This window comes from Vanessa tameamea, chromosome 23 (genome assembly GCF_037043105.1).
Source record: "Vanessa tameamea isolate UH-Manoa-2023 chromosome 23, ilVanTame1 primary haplotype, whole genome shotgun sequence".
Classification (NCBI taxonomy): domain Eukaryota; kingdom Metazoa; phylum Arthropoda; class Insecta; order Lepidoptera; family Nymphalidae; genus Vanessa; species Vanessa tameamea.
Genome location: NC_087331.1, coordinates 9322481 through 9340877, shown reverse-complemented (window position 1 = coordinate 9340877; position 18397 = coordinate 9322481). Strand labels below are relative to the sequence as shown.

The 18397-nt window shown below is 33.6% G+C and overlaps 1 protein-coding gene across 1 annotated transcript; it reads left to right on the top strand.

The window, feature by feature from the left end:
- The first annotated feature begins 1617 nt into the window (after window positions 1–1617).
- LOC113402174 (inward rectifier potassium channel 2-like) lies at window positions 1618–17789 on the top strand. Its single transcript, XM_026642359.2, has 10 exons — window positions 1618–2123; window positions 5432–5573; window positions 6511–6702; window positions 10819–10890; window positions 11921–12031; window positions 12418–12524; window positions 14635–14784; window positions 16648–16767; window positions 17318–17416; window positions 17630–17789. Exons 1-10 carry the CDS (start codon window positions 1672–1674, stop codon window positions 17748–17750), a joined length of 1566 nt encoding a protein of 521 aa, XP_026498144.1. The 5' UTR covers window positions 1618–1671; the 3' UTR covers window positions 17751–17789.
- The last annotated feature ends 608 nt before the right edge of the window (window positions 17790–18397 follow it).

Below are 18397 nucleotides of genomic sequence, written 5' to 3'. Positions count from 1 at the left end.
AATTCATAGTACTGATGACTTGTTCTACGGGATTGTTAGAAATATATCAAATTAGTAAAAAGTAATAAAATTGTCTATATCTCAATCTCATCGTCTTTGATTAGCATCTATGATATTTCAGTACGCTAGAGGAGTATGTATAAGAAGGGTCTTTCCTGATCAACGATAATTACGTATAAAGTGAATAACAGTTAAGCAAGACTTAATAACGATCATTATATAGGTATAAACAAAAACAAACCTGATTTCAAATGCACCTAGACACTGTATGTATGTATATAGTAGGTATATAATAGTCAGCTGAGATGGCCCAGTGGTTAGAACACATGCATCTTAACCGATGCAAGAAAGCACGACTGAAATTTCGTGTGCTTAAATTAGTGTTTATAATTCATCCCGTTCTCAGTGGTGAAAGAAAACATCGTGAGGAAACCTGCACGGGTCTAATTTTAATGCAATCATACTACATATGTAACCAAACCGCATCGGAGCATCGTGGTGGAATAAGCTCTAATTCTTATCCTCATAGAAGAGGAATTGGCCCAGAAGTAGGACAGTTACAGTCTGATACTTAATTTTCTTATATTATAGTGATAACATACCTTAAGTTAGCTAGTTACCGTAACGCCTTGACCGAAATCGGTGAGGACAATCAAGCTCGGTTTCAGTTATACCGAAGCGAATACTCTGACAAAACATTATATTTATATTGGTAATCAAATGCAATATGATAATTAATACTTGATGGCTAACGAAGTCACGATCTGAAAGATGTCGAAAAATGTAAATCTAGGTATGGAATGTGTACTTGGTAGAGTCGATTGCAATGTCAGGGGAGACTGTCAGAGAAAACCGAGGGCGGAAACTACTTATACGAGTATAGCAAGTTAGCAACGTAGTGTTACATTTTACAATAAATATTCCGGCTTATCGTCCTGGGAATTACAACCACATCTATTTACAAAGTATAAAATATACAAAAGATAAAAAATAACGAAAACATTTATAAAATAACGAGTTCATTATAGATATTTTTTATCGTAATAACAATAACAGTAGAAATTAACAGACGCGACGGCCGGTCCGAATATATTATGTTAAAATTTCACAACGAGGAAGTGTTTATTGAACTTAATTGGATTGTCTCGCAGACGTTGAATGCCATCTCTTTTGTATAAACAGTATGTAACGTACTGTTGTTGTACTAAAACATTTCATACCACCGGCTTATACAGAAAAAATAAAAAAAAATTGGTCTCATCGGTATTTATAAGAAAAATATGTCTATACAAAAGATTTCAAGCTAAGAACAATAACATTTTATATTATATTACACTGAGAAAAAAAAAGTCGTCATTTTTTGAAAAACACTATTAATGTGGAAACTGATATTCTGATAAAGTAAGATTTAGTAAGCGCCTTTACGTAGATTAATCCACAGCATCCGCGCAAGGTCGCTCCGGGCCGGGCCGCCTAGTGCTCGCTCTTCACTCGCGCAATTACCACTGATAACAGTGATAACACTATCAGTACACATCATAGAAATTACGCTCTTCGCTAATAATATTAGTTAAATTTAAGTGAATTTATATGATAGTAATAATATAATCAATATATTTATTTAAAGTGCTCAAACTGATTGACAGAAAAGTTACATTAAAAAGTGTTGAAATGGAAGAAGATCTTAAGACACAGTGTACGGAATACGAAAAAATTAATCAACTTTACGACGAATGTCTCGACTATCTAAAAACAGTTAAAGGTGATTATCAGGAAGAAGAATTTGTTGAAAACGATGATCCAGGATACGAAACGATACGAGACGTAAATAAAAACACATCCGATAACATCAAATCAATTTATAGTGTACCAAATAAAAGTAACATAAAAATATCCAATGTAGAATTGAAAATTGAAAATGAATTGATATCAAATGAAAGTCTGAACTCTAGCTGTAAGTCTGAACGTTTGAAATGTTTATCTCAGCAACTGCCCAAGATCATTATTACTCAAAGTAATACAAGTCTTAATATGAATAAAGGTGAACAGGCTCAAGAAGCAAATCATATACGTGCAGCTCCGCTTCAGAAGAGCGATTTGAAGATGTCTGAAAAGATTAAGAGGTAAGTACTACCAATACAGTTTTGCAACTTTTCATACTAACTTTAGGTACCAAATTTGATCGCATTTAGGCATTTTCAATCGGATATTTATTGGTGGCGAAACTCTTTTAACGTGTTCATTTGCGTTTATGCATTTCGTAATTAGTTGCAGGGAAACATCGTGTGAAAGACTCCACGTGTCATGTGAAAATTTGTCAAATCTCCATCCACCATCGAAAGCTGTGTAATGTTTTTATAACCAGTGCATTTTAACCGATGATTGCGAGTTCAAACCCAGGCACTGCTGAATTTCCATGTGCTTAATTTGTGTTTATAATTCAATTCGTGCGCAGCGGTGAAGGAAAACATTGTGAGAAAACCTGCATGTGTCTAATATTAATTAAATCATACCACATGTGTATCCACCAATACGCATTGGAACAGCGTAGTGGTAACAGCAAACCTTCTCCTCAAAGGGAGATTAACATCTTACTTTAATTACTTTACAACATGATAGAATAAGCTCAGTCTCAAGACAAGAATCAATAGACTTAGCAATGGAAAAATTACGGAAAGTTATTTTTTTTTAATTTATCTAAAGCATTTAAAGTATTAGTGGAGTATCAGTTATTAATACATATGAATATAATAGATCCAATTGCACAATCTATACAATCATTAAAACTGTACTAGGTGTGTGTTGATTTTCATATTCGCGAAAGAAAATGTTTAAATATTTAATTAATAAGAAAACGGACTTGTCTGCTTGAAGGCGACATGTTACGAACATTATAATGTTATAACTATAGGTTGTGACGAGGATGAATATCTAACGTAAGACCTTAAAAATTAGTGAACGTGAACACTTTATTACGAAAAGTCCACGCATTTTTGGGCTGTCTGGAAGAGTCCACTAATTAGCAATAAGTCCTTCCATAGGACAACACGTCAATATTTTTTTTAAGTTTTAATATTTCAGTGGTGTAGAATTGTTAATGACAATAACTTTTTTTTAAATTTGTTCCTCTGAAAGACGTAAATATTCTTAACAATATATTATTACAAACCAATAATTTACAAAGTTATAGTCGTACCTGTACAGTGATAATTGGTAAAGATATTAATTTAAATTTACATTTGAGAAAATATTAGATTTAAAAGAATTTCATAAAGAAGGTCACTCATATTATAAATCCTGAATGTATGAATTATTCATAATCGCCTTAAATAAGATGTAAAAAATATTCCACGCCCGATGGCCACATGGAATTAGTGACAATGATCTTGTTCATAACATATTTAAATGTTTACAAGCTAAACATACTTGTCATGCTAATAAAAATACCGCTAAGGAAGTTAACGTAGTGTCATATCAGTTCTATATAGGAAATTTAATCTTAAGATATATATTGATAAGGATTGATTTAGAATAAAAGGGATATTGATTTACGATATTCTGTTTTTATTGTCATTGGTTAGAAAGCATATAAATATTTCGGCAAATATCTACTGTTTATTTGAAAGAAATGATAGCTTTGATTATACGTTTACATACGCTACATACATAGTTTGCTCGTAAAATGACTCTGAAAATGTTGTGGAAGGATAGTTTGTGTCAGTGGCGGACTAAGCTCGTCTCAGGAACGCGGGGGGAGGGTCAAAGTTAATGAGGTCGCATGCATTTTAACGCGGGTGCATTTGGGGGCTTGTTTGTCCGCCACTGGTTTGTCTTAAGCGCATATTTCACAGTGATCGACTGCAATTATATTGTAAGGGAGACCAGCCAACTATGCAGAACATAGGTATTAAAGTACACAAGTGAGTGCTCCTGACTCTCGCAATCCAATAGGGTGGAAAAACCTTCACGGGTTCCTTCAGAGTCCAGGCCTGGGACTAAAAGCTTTACCTGCTTCCCAGGCATGGGAGTATACACACTTGCAATATCCAGACTCTGGGCACACACATGTTCCATATAATTTTCCAACAGAAAACCCAATAACCCTTTTCATCGGTCCGACCTGGTGGTTCGAACCCAGAACCTCAGAATCTGTGTCCTTATATTTAGTCACCAGGCCAAAGAAGCAGTCAATTTTAACGTTCGATTCATTATTTTTTAACCACCGCCCATAGACATTTGCACCACCGAGTGGCTTGCCGGTGCGTTGCCGGTCTTTAAGAAACGAGTAGGCTCTTTTCTTGAAGGTTCCCAAAACCTATCGGTTCGGACAAACCGCTGGCGAAAATCATTAAAGATCCATCTAACTGTGGTGGTGACTGTTGTTGCTTAAGTATTATTTTTTGTATTTAACTGACGTATTTAAATGTGAATCGATGATAGAGTGTAACTACATTCCACAACTGCTACATAACGCATTCAAATGCATATATCACATGTAACGTTTTGCTTCTGAGCCATAAAACATTGTAAACAAGCCACACTACGCGGTAGTTATATTGCACGAGTGATTTAATATTTGTTTTATGATTAAATAATAATGTAACACATGATGATGTTATTTGTATGTGTGTGTGTTTGTATACTTTTCTTTGTATAGGTTGACGTAAGGCATGAGGAATGTAGAAAGTTCTTAAAGTATGATATGCAATACAAACACACGTTTGTCACGTCAATAGTCTAAATTTGAAAGGATACTGCGAAACGCAGCTGCATGTGGAGTAATATTATTCCTAAACGCTCTGCATCTTCTGGCTCAATAGGTTTTCAGTAAAGGTTTGCGAACAAAACGTCTCCGAATCTATTATAGATTTGCGTTTTTTTGATAAATTCGCTATTTATATACCAAATTATTTACAACCGACTCACAGACTGCCTAGTGAGTTTCGAAGTGCCAACAAAATGTTTTTAAGAAATTTTGATTTTAAATAACACTCCTCTCCCCCGTCTCAGACTCAGCAGTCCTCGACATCACCCGATCATTCAGTGCGATGTTTTGTACATTTTCCTAAATCACCTAGTCAAGTTAATAGCGACAGCCCATTTCGCAGGTTATCTCATAACATCATTAATGATTTATTCATTATTAATGATATTATAATAAAACAAGGTTCTGAACATGACATTTGATGTATACCTATGGATTTCTCCCTAACTAGATAATATTGACCTATCGTCAAACAATATTCCGCCGCCGAGGGGCATTGGATGATGTTTAAATGTAGTAAGTATATCCTAATTAATAAATGGGCAATCTCATTCAAAAAGCGTTTTCAAATTTGACTTTTAGAAGCGTTCGAACAAACAAACACATTCAATGTAATAATTGTATAGATTAATAAATAATACACGTTATATTTTGCTTCAATTTCAGAACGGAACCACCTCTTCGTTACAAAGCGCATTGTGATTTACCAAAGCGACTCGTCTCTAAGAATGGAGTGGAGAACGTAGCTCTGATATCAAATGTACCTTTTGAAAAGATTCGCCTGTTGAATGACACATTTCATACGCTGGTAAGTTGGTGATGGAGTTTGTAACCCGTCTGGGTAGCCACCACCCACTCATTATAATAGCACAGCAATCATTAGTATTGTTGTGTTCCTGTGTGAAAAGTGAGTGAGCCAGTGTTACTACAGGCTCAAGGGACATAACGTCTTAGTTCCAAAAGTTGGCTGCGCATTAATGATGTAAGAAATGATGAATTAAATTGACAATAAAATGAAATGATAAATTAAAAGAAATGATGAATTTTTTAAAGCGCTAATGTGATCGGGCATTGGAGATCACTTACCACGAGGTGATGAATTAAACCATCCTTTCACATACAACATTCCGAATCAATCAAGGTATCGTCGTAGAGTCCAATCAAAAGTTCATAAATAATCATAAAACTCTTGATGTTACCTGGAAACAAATAATACAAATGAGCGTTTGATGTAGCGTTTATTCGCTAATTTATCTCTTTTGTCATCATTGATTTGATATTCGAAAGAAGAAGACAGCATTATTTGACTAAACACCTCCCAAATGTCTAAATATTGCCTTTAATTGACGAGGCAAGCTCGAATTTAATTCCCATTTAATGTTAATCGAAAGTTTTACCAGAACAAACCAAAATTCATTTTTAAATATCGAAGTTAATTTTTTAAAATTAAATAATGTTTTTTTAAATATATGTTACTTGAGATGCTGTTGTCAATATTGTAAAATATATTTATCCAAAATTAGTCTTAGTTTTAATTGTGTGTTAGGATGTACATGTAGAGATTTCGAATTGATTATAATTGCTATGTGATAATGAAAGATTCTAGGAAGACTATCTTGGAATCTTAACGACTAAATATTACGTAAAATGGGAGGAATAGTAAAAATAGGTATATTAATTCCTGGACTGACGGTAAATGTAACGTTTTTTTTTCAAGTCTTCAATTATAGTTCTCATATCCTCAGATAAATCTTCGCTGGCGCTGGATTGTAATTGGTACTGTGGTGGTCCACTTCGCCATCTGGTTAGTTTTTGCTGTTTTCTGGTACATCACTGCTTTGGCCCACTACGACTTGGAGCCGGAACCCCCTCAACGAGCTTGCGTCACCGGCGGAAAGGACTTTGTTACAATTTTTCTTGCTTCAGTTGAAGCGCAGGTATGTGAAAGTATGGAGCTTAATATTCCGATCAGATTCGTTGATCTAATACTGCGATATTTTTTATGACATGTATGTCCATTGTCCAGTTACCAGCCCACTTGGGCTAGTAAATGGACAACCACCGGATGGTAATTTGTCCCTTCTGCCTGTAGAGATTAGTATTTAGCGTTAGTAAGAAAGACAACGCTTATTTTGAAAGTCGGCAGTGTTAATTTATCTCTTTTGTCATAATTGATTTGATATTCGAAAGAAGAAGACAGCATTATTTGACTAAACACCTCCCAAATATCTAAATATTGCCTTAAATTGACGAGACGAGGCAAGCTCGAATATAGTCCCATTTAGTGTTAATCGAAAGTTTTACCAGAACAAACCAAAATTCATTTTTAAATATCGAAGTTATTTTTTTTTTAATTAAAGAATGATTTTTTAAATATAAGTTACTTGAGATGCTGTTGTTAATACTGATAGCTTTAATATTACAACACTCTCGTGCCTCGGATAACACGTAAAGGAGATGTTAATGCGTAAATTAGCTCCGGTTGTCGTTACCTTATCGTTGAATTAAGTGTGAGTTTGTAGTGTGAGGGAATAAATAATGCACCTGTGAACATGCACACACTTAAGCACTTAGTCTGCAATGACGGTACCCACAGTAACTTGGACAAAAAAATCTTTGTGTGCATTTAAAACTGGTACTTTTTGAAATATTTCCTATAAATAATGTTGCTCATACAAATATCTTCCGCGAGTACCAAGACTACATTATCAGCTCGTTGATCTTGGATTTTGTTAGTGTTTGCTCTATGATAAGTCATTGTCGTCTAAAATTAGCTCGTTCGTTTTTATCTAGCGTCGCTTAAGCATTTTTTATTTACCTTTTTAAGTTTTATGTAATTATGTATTATGGTTTATCTTTACATATAGGTTTACTTATTACATTTTGTAAATAATCACCTAAAAGTCTCTGTACATTTTGTCTTGTGGCTGTCGTGATCAAAATCGATTAGTCGATTCATCATAACAGACCAAAAGTGGAATAATGTTACCGTTAACCAAAACAAATAACATTGTCCAAAGAGTAACAATAAACAAACAGCGTCGTTTACAATTTAGACCAGTAGTTTATTGTAGAAAATATATAATACCTTCAAGCCTTAAATGTCACCCTAGAACTATTATCCCTTATGCCTTTATTTACGCTGGCTCACTCACCCTTTAAACGGGCCACTCTTTAAACTGTCATTGTAGCACAAACCATGAAACTTAAGACGTTATATCCTGTTTTTCTATGGTATTACTGGCTAACTCATCCTACAAACAGCACCCATTATTCAGCAATGCGAATTTTTATATTTGGCAGTAGAATAATTGAACTAACTATCAAAAGATGATACAACTTTACTGTACGTGTAATCTAAATAAATAAATAAATATTCGACAGCATCACATACATTACTCTGATCCCGATGTAAGTAGCTAAACTTGTGTTATGGAAAATCAGAAGCAACGACGGTACCACATACACCCAGACCCGAGACAACATAGAAAACTAATATACATATCTCGGAGTGACTTATCCGTGAAAACCGGTCTACATACTACTCGACCACGGAGGTCGTCATCAATTTATACATAGATCAGATTCAGCTAATACATATAGAACTTCCAGGCGTTATATATACATAGAAACTGTATGTAAATAGATTTAGTATCTAATATACCATTTACTCATTAGTTATCTACGGTACACACATCAAAGGGAACCGCATAATCCATTCCAATTAGTCAAATTTGGTCAATCGCTTCCAATTAATTAATTCGGTAATTTCCAATTGAACACGACCGTTATTTCGGCAATTGGTTAAAACGTATGTTTTACTGGATATAATTAAATGTTCTATAATAAAAATGAATATTCGACAGCATCACATACATTACTCTGATCCCAATGTAAGTAGCTAAAGCACTTGTGTTATGGAAAATAAGACGTAATGACGGCACCACAAACACCCAGACCCAAGACAACATTTTCTACATCGACTCGGCCGGGAATCGAACCCGGGACCTCGGAGTGGCGTACCTATTGAAACCGGTGTACACACTACTCGACCACGGAGGTCGTTAAATATATAATATATACTCATTGACTCTATTTTGTAGTCTAAACTCATAAAAGAACAACACGAAAATGTCCCACTGTTGGGAAACAATCGCTCTTAAGAAGATGTTCGTGAGCGTATTTCATAACGCTGTGGGGTATTATTTTTTATAATACAGGTAGGTTACAAATCGGTCACCTGATAATAAATGGTCACCACCCTATACATTAGTACTGTAAGAAATATTAACCGTTACTTGCAACGTCAATATGATTTTATACTTCGTGAATATTGAACACGTTAATGTGAAACTCGGATATGAACCTACAGCTTTCGATAGAGATTCTAACCCAAGGTGATTACAAATTTCTCGTCAAATATTTTTTTATTTTTCTATGCATATCTATGTCTGACTGTTGTACATGTCGCAACCAACTGGTTAAATTAGTCTTTTAATTAACCGCCTAGGCATTTTACTAAAGGGCGCCGTTCAACCAGTGGCCTGAATGACACTGGCCAATACATCTTCCATTCATAGAATAGAGACTTTCGTGTAAATAAAAATATTTATAGTTTAGGTTGGAATATAATTATTTGGTTAAATACAAAATATTTAAAATAATATCGCGGCTATATTGAAATAGGTTTGGTTAGGTTAGATTTTTTAAAAAGGGACAATTAAAGCAAGTTACCTTATTCTATGAACGGAAGATGAATTGGCCGAATATCATTCAGGCCGCTGATGAATAGAGCCGTTTAATAAACTGGCTAGGCGTTTCGCTAATTGACGTAGCTGCCTGCGACATATATATATATGTAGTGGTAACAGTTGTCACGTGCGGAATCTTTCCTGTCGTTACAAAGGCGTCTATCATCCATTAAGGAACAACGCAATGCTCGTTTTATGAATCTTCATGGAGACATGGCTTAATCAAACTCTATTGATAAATTGCTCGATCGCCAGATCACGTTTTCACACGCGCGGTCTTATTAATTATCACACTTCAAGATTTCAAGTGACTTCTGAGCACAGTTTTCAATCACTTTAGAAAACTATCTTTGCATTTAGTTACATATACAACGACTGTTAGAAGGAATTACTTTATATATAGTATATATAAGTAATATGATTCCGTAGTACTATATATATAAATAAAATTGAAGTGTCTGTTTGTAATATTACAATAACCGCTTTTTACTAAATGCATATGTATGTATATACGGTACATAATATACCAAATAAAATCTTTTTAAATTTTCGTCTGTCTGTCTGTCTGTCTGTTTGTTCCGGCTAATCTCTGGAACGGCTGGGCCGATTTTAATGGAACTTTCACTGGCAGATAGCTGATGTAATAAGGAGTGACTTAGGCTACAAGAATAACTTTTTATATAGTTTGTTTTTTTAGATCAGCCAGTTGTCACCATCGCTATAAATATTCGCGTCGTGAGAAATATTGAACATTTCTTCTAACACCAATGCGCCAACAACCCTGTACCATGATGATGTGTCCCTAAAGCCTGTAGTAGCAGTAGCTCACTTACCCTTCAAGCCTACCTACTACAAACTAAACTGCCGTGGACGTATTATAGTGTTTGTTTTTGTTTGTTTTGTTGTTGAGTTTGAACGGAATCATAGATGCACTTTCCTAATCCGATGAAAGGATTCAGACTATTCGTAAGAGTGATAAGAAGCGAACTTTAAAGAAAAAAACAATAACTTAAATTGGCCCTGGCTTGCGTCCAGAATCTTAGAATGTCTTATCTCAAAACATAGCCACTACAGCGGATCTAGTCAACAGTCATGGTCAAAGTCGACTTTCTAAAGCATTTACATACAAATCTAGTTTTATCAACCGTGTAGTAAATATAACGGTAAAAACCGAATTTAAATATCACGCAAAGTTTAATTTTTTTTTTTAATAAATCACGCAAAAGCTGTGCAGGTAAATTATATTGTGGGATAAATTATATTTATATATGTATTTTTTAATATAGTTTTAATTATTTTCAGACCACTATTGGGTTTGGAGATCGCGCTATTGATGAAGAATGTCCCGAGTCAATATTTTTGTTCATTATGCAGGTATGACAGTTATAAAGATAAAAATCCAACAAAATGTATTGTAAGCAGACTGTTAATGTTCCACTGCTGGAGTAAAGGCTCCCGAGAAAAAGCTTTGGAGGATATTCCATATAGCTGCTCAAAATCTGGATATGCATGTGGAGGAATTTAATTGTAATAATCTTGGATTAAAAAAAGCCGAGATGGCCCAGTGGTTAGAACGCGTGCATCTTAACCGATGATTTCGGGTTCAAACCCAGGCAGGCACCACTGAATTTACATGTGCTTAATTTGTTTATAATTCATCTCGTGCTCGGCGGTGAAGGAAAACATCGTGAGGAAACCTGCATGTGTCTAATTTCAACGAAATTCTGCCACATGTGTATTCCACCAACCCGCATTGGAGCAACGTGGTGGAATATGCTCTATACCTTCTCCTCAACGGGAGAGGAGGCCTTAGCCCAGCAGTGGAAAATTTACAGGCTGATTATGTTTATGTTTTTTTTAAATCTTGGATTAAGATTCATTTATTTTAACGACTCTGCTATCTCGGCTCTACAATCATTTTCTTAATATTTTTTTGCATAAATCGGATCATGCAAAGAATAATAAATACTGTTTATATTAGTCTGAATAAAATATTTGTTGTGTGATTATTTAGTTAGTTATCTTCATGTCAGTATAACCGATAATAATATTATTTATAATAACAATTCAGTTAAATTTTATGATTATGTGAGAACAAAGAAATAGATGTATCAGTAATTCATATGAATATTTGAATAACTTAAGTGCTAAATAAAAATTATATTAAACGAGTATATTTAGTACTTTCTATTTAAAAAAATTACTTAAGATTTTTGCGTCTCTACATTTTATTGCGCCTTTATGAATAAAATAGCAAACTGTTTATTCGTGGAATTGCATTTAAAAAGTGTTTCTTTTAATTGTTAAGATATAAACGTCAAAGCTAAAATATTATTGTTTCTAATATTTGTTTGTTGCATTATTGTTCAATAAGAATATATTCTTTGACCTACTTTGTTACCAGTTAATCCTCGGCACCGGGCTGTCTGGCGTATTGACGTGCGTCGTGTATGCTAAACTAACGAGACCAGAGAAACTCTCAAGAGATGGCGTTGGTTTTAGCAAAAAGGCTGTTGTAAGTCTTCAAAATGTATACAATTACGAAATAATACATTTGAAAAATCAATCACAAGAAAAAGTTTATTTTTACCTAATAATTCCGATTGAATAATTTGATGATGGAAGGTTCTTATAAATGTATTTGTATCTTATAGAAACCATATATTATATATTATGATAATTATGTTGCTCGTTCTTCAGCTCAGATTATTTTTGTTACACTTATGAATTAATGAGTGAATGGAAAATGAATTTGTTATTAAAACTAAAGTATATTACAGTTCATTACTATGCCACTAGATGGCGCTAGTAGTGAGATAAAACAAATACATAATATTAAAAAAAAAAATCGTAACGTAGTCGTAAACAGTGTTTTTATTAAATAATTTCTTATTTCATTAGATATGCATGCGTGACGGCCGGTTGTGTCTCATGATTCGTGCCTGGGACCTTAACTACGATCACATCATTTGCTCTGAATTCACCGCACATTTCATTCACACCCGTAGGTAAGATAAGTATTTCTATAATATATATCTGTTGTATAGAAAAACAAATTACTGATACAGATGCGAGCAATAGTATGAGTGAGTGACGGTCGTGCTTACGAGATGCCTTAGCGTGCGTGAGCCACTCAGAGTATAGACGGCATAGTAATTAGATATATATTTTTTTATTAATAAATAATTTATATCACATGGAGCGGAGCGTTTTCGTGAGTGAAGAGATTTATAACGTATTCCCATGAAAGTAGGAAAATATATAAACAAACCTTATATTTACGTATATCGTGACATTTGATAATAATTCAGCTGTATTATGTAATACTCAGAATTTATAATGAACATATCTTTATTTATAATACAACACTATTACACTTAACAGCTTAAAATTACTTTAATTTTACTTCCAAAATTCCGATAACAGTTTCGTCGACGTTCAAAACACAATTTTTTCGCAAATCGCGTCAATTTGCTATCAAATGTTGTTTATTTGGCTTTTCTCCTCTTATGGTTGGATTAGAGTGTAAACACTTGATTGCCTCGTTACGAGCCTATGACGTCATATGATGTCTTTACCGTAGTTATGGGTTAACCGTTCCATAAGACTATAAGCGAGCAAAAAGAGTGCAAAAACAAAATCTAAATATATGTATTTCAATCAAATAGGCTCTTACAAGCACGTTGGAATCGTAATTTTGCAAGGATAGTTTTGATATTAAACTACCACCTGCACCGGTTCGGAATGTTTAATTTACTGATATTAACCGCCAAAAACTCAGTAGTTACTCTTTTACAATCCACAATAATTAACATGTAATAATAATACAATTATAATATACTTATGTATCCTGTACGAACATCAACGAATAACTCCGATCACTTCTAACATTTATATAATGTATGCAGTCAATATCTCCTGCACTGAACGGCTGCTGAGGCCAAAATCATTGAGGACATCATCGTCATAATTCTATTTTTCAATGCGAAAAATAAAGTGTCAATTATTGTAATCAGTATACATTATGAGTTTAAAAATGGTTATTTATTAACGAAAGTTGAAAATAATAATTAGTTTATTCAAAAATCCACAAATAAAATGATTTTATTTTAAACATTTGTCACGTGACACAAAACGCTCCTGATTGGTCGGCCTTATGATGACGTCACTTGCTCGTTAACCTCGTTTGCCTACTGTATGTGGATAATATGTGCCACAGATTACAATACAGGCAAGTGAGGCAGGTGTTTTCGCGCCCGTCTGCATGTCTGGGTAGGTACCGCCCACTCTTTAGGTATTCTACCGCCAAGCAGCAGTACTTAGTATTGTTAGGTTATGTATGGCATAAGGGACATAACATATTAGTTCCCAAGGTTGGTAACCGATTTGCCGAATGTATAGATTGCTTACGAAGGCAATGTCTATGGACAGTGGTGACTATTTACCATCAGGGGGTCCATTTGCTCGTCCGCCAACCAGGTGATAAACACTGTACTTACATCCATATATATGGTCCTATTACATAACAGCGAACAAGAACAAACAAACTATTACGTGAGACGTGTAATTGGCATAACCTTGGCACTTGGCAATTGTCTTTAACGGTCCCGTTAATCGAACGGCTCGATTAATGTTGATGACGTTTTGGCGACGTAATTATACCGTCGTTCTAACGTTGATGGAAATTTTATTGGTGTCTAACATCTTCTATTATTAGACAAAATAAAACTTAAATTTCTTAAAAAATTTAATATTTACATTGTATTGTAAACGAAAATGTACCTTTTTAAAGTAGGCTAACTACGAGTAATCCTAATACCGAGTGTATTATCTACCTAAAAAAACAGAATTGCCGTAGTTACTCCTTTCCATTAATCCTGTACAATTAACAATTATAAAATAACTTAAGCCCTTAATATAACTCAACGTTAACTAATTCACTTAAACCCTATTATCCAAGACTGAAATTAATTCATAAGATATTATGTTAAAATATATCTCTACATAGAGACAGACTAAACTAATTATCTTAATGTTATTTATTTTATAGTAAAAATTATTTCGATTTAATCACGGAATTTATTTATTCATTAAAAAGATCTCTTGATACTTTTTCAGAACAAAGGAAGGCGAAGTAATTCGATATTACGCACACAGCTTACGCCTCCAACAGCGACAATTCCTCCTGTGGCCTGTTACCCTGGTACACGAAATCGATGAATCGAGTCCATTCTACAAACTCTCACCGCAGGACATTGTTCAGAATAGGTACCTAGAGAATTATATCTATCTAACTTCTGATCAGTTCTGATACCCTAGTATTATTATTTTTTCCATTACGTCATCAGTTACGAAGTTGTTGTCTCTGCACATAAAAAAACTGTTATGGTCTCATTTTGAAGAGCTCCAGTCGTAGATGTTCAGAAAATTAAAAAGTATTCTTGATTGTAATTTACTAAATTGTTACAATTTAACAAAGAATTAATTTTAGAGAGCGGAAAAACGTTACTGGTAGGTTAGAGAGCGTTGCTACGACTGTATAAGAAAAAAAAACGTAAACAACATTAATTAATAACAATTAATGTTGTTTACGTTTTTTTTCAATGTCGATAACGACAAACTCTAATTCTAACTGAACTAATGTATACTATTTGACATTAAAAAAATAATTTAAATAAGGTTTAAACATTTTGGCGCCAAATGTAGATAAGAGGCTTGCGGGCGGGCGGGCGACCCACTAGTATAAATAAATATCGTTCAAATGCACAACAAATGCAACATGTCTATATTGTCACGAGAGTAACATTTTTCTAAAGCAAAAAAATATTAAATTAAATTTTTTTTATCTACAAATAATAACTATGAGAAATAGTGATAAGAATCCTTTTGTTAACGTATTTTATATTAATCGCATGGACATTTTAATACATTAATAAATAAATGTACCTGTCATCTTGTCAATACGCAAAGTCTCGCCTAAGATTAGTCGTGTCAATGCCTTCTCTGTACGACGATATCTATACGTCTACTGCGTAAACATATTCTACTATCGCATGTTGTCCTGGTACATGAAATCGATGAATCAAGACCGTTCCGTATTAATCTGTAGCTCACACAATGGTTGAGTGGATAGGATTTGTGAGACTTATGTACATACTTCAATGTGAACTCCTTTTATTATCTATAGCTCTGGTACATTAAATCGTTGGATCTAGTAGTATACATCTGACCTCGCACGATATTTTCCTGGTACACAAATACAACCCGTACGTATTTATAATATTATAAATTAGATAGTATAAAATAATATTTAATATATATATTTTAGGTAAAATACCTGAGAATATAAATCAATTCACTTAATTAAAAGAATATATTTTTTAATATTTACTTAAAATCAAAATAAAAACGAAAATAAAACAGTTAAGGTTTACACATATATTTCGTAAACTAAACGTATTCTTTACAATGTTTGTTATAATTTTTACTTGGACATAACAATTGAATAGACTTACTTACTTACTAATTTTTTTTTGCATACAGAAAAAAAAATTAGTGCTTTTTCGCGATGAGAAGACATTTAAAAAGTACATTATTAAGGAGACATTAACATGGACAATATTATACAAAAATAATTGGCCCCTTAAACTTCTACGCACGTTTAACGGAATGACACCCGAGATATGTAACTTTATTGTTAAAATTCCCGCAAAAGCGACTTCTAAATCGCATATGTTTTAAAAAATGAAATTTATAATATAATGAAATTAATAATTTTAACTAAGTAATCTAACTTTATACATTAATTATAGTAAATACGCGCGCCGTCCTGATACACAGGCTGGTGCTAATTGTCTGTTTATGAAAGCTAGCGGTCCATTATTTACACGGAGGGCCGCGTTCGTGAACAGATCTAAACTTCACGGCTGTTATTGGTACAACGTTCCTTATCGCATGTTACACTGTACTTGGCGAATAAGTTGACTACTTCAACAGTCACTATACTTTTCCAATCTATGTTTTGTTTCAGGCGTATTGAAAAATAAAATCTACCCTCAAATGTATTTAATCTAGTTGTGTCTGTTTCTGTGCTGTTCTAATAATTAATTAAATACATTTTAAATTATTTAGCTACGAGGTCACAGTTAGTCTAAGAGGTGCCTCTGCATCAATGGGTACCTTCACTCAGAGCCAGACATCCTACCTGCCGAGAGAGGTGGTGTGGGGACATCGCTTCCCCCCAGTCGTTAAGTAAGTATTAATAACCACAATTCAAATTAGTTATTTCATAAACAGATATCACCATAGCAATGAATCAAAGAGTGGCTCTCGCTAAAAATATTTTAATGAGGCGTAAATATTCTATATGATTTCTGAAAAAGAGTATTTTGATATACATTTCATTGAAATAAATGCGTATTTCAAACATAAATATAATAAAATTCATTTGGTCAGGTTAATGACCTTTATATATACAATATGTATATGCTAGAGTACATTTTATTTAGTGGTGACGATACGTGCAAGCGCGCGTGGCTAGGAATCTCCCACTCAACATATATTCGTCCACCAAGCAGGAGTACTTAGTATTGTTGTGTTTCGGTTTGAATGAGAGTGAGCCAGTGTAACTACAGGCACAAGTGACGCAACATATCAGTTCCCAAAGTATATTGGTTATGTAAGAAATAGTGAAAATTCCATACGGCGCTAATGTCTACGGGTAGTAGTGATTTTCTCGTCCGCTTACCTTTGTCATAAAAAAATATGTAAATGTCATTTGAAAATATATAAATAATTTCAGGTATGATATTCACAAGCAGAAATATGTCATAGACCATTCCAAGTTAGACGCCATTGAATACATTAACACTCCGTTCTGCAGCGCTTACCACTTAGAAAGGTAACTTGACCACCACACACCATTTATTATATAATTATCTATACACGGCTTATCAAATTGAATGATTATGGTACTTTTAATAGCCCAACCCGTGGTTCGAAGCCAGTACCTTGGAATCTAAAATAATACAATCTTTCGAATATTTTTCTCACAATCGGATAAACTTTAAAAAAAAATCGAAACAACTTCGAATTAATCTTTTTTTTTTTCAAGCAATGGTAAGACTCCTGAAAAGTCAGAACCACCTGGCACGCCTGGCAGTTTCCAAGATCGGATATCAACCTTTCATCTTGGCAGGACATCGTCTTTCAAAAGGAAGGAAATGAAATCTTGAAAAATATATAAATTGAGAAACGATTATACTCTTGTTGTGGCGATAGTTTTCTATAAATCATAATTTTGTATTTGAGGTATTGTTTCTAGATAATAATAAATAAAATTTAAATGTGTATCTGTGATTTCTAAATATTTTTATAAGCTAAAATGTCTTATTTAAAAATTGCAAGTTACCCAAAATCAAACCAACAGTTACTTTGTAACGATACGATCGTGAATTTCTGGAGTGTGATATGCAAAATTGACCATAATAGCTATCACATTTTAAAGACAAACGCATCAAAATAGCGCAACACCTTCAGTCGGTTTACGACATTTCACGACCGAGATCCTAAAAGAGTTCTTACCAATACCTAGTCCCGAGGCAAATTGACTTTCATGTACAAAAATACAATCATCGTGTACAAACGACAGATACCATAAACTGGGCACTATTTTGTGTCAAAAGGAGGTTTTACCTTAGGAAAAATAAATTTCACTAAATATCATAGTAAAAAGACTTAATTTTTATGCATTGAAATTTGTCAAAGAATGTAAAGAACACTTAGACCATATTTAACTTCATGTTAAAATTAGTCAAATTATTGTTCAATTAGAAGTACTACCCTTGCTTATCAATTGTCAACAGTCCAGAAAGTAACAAAT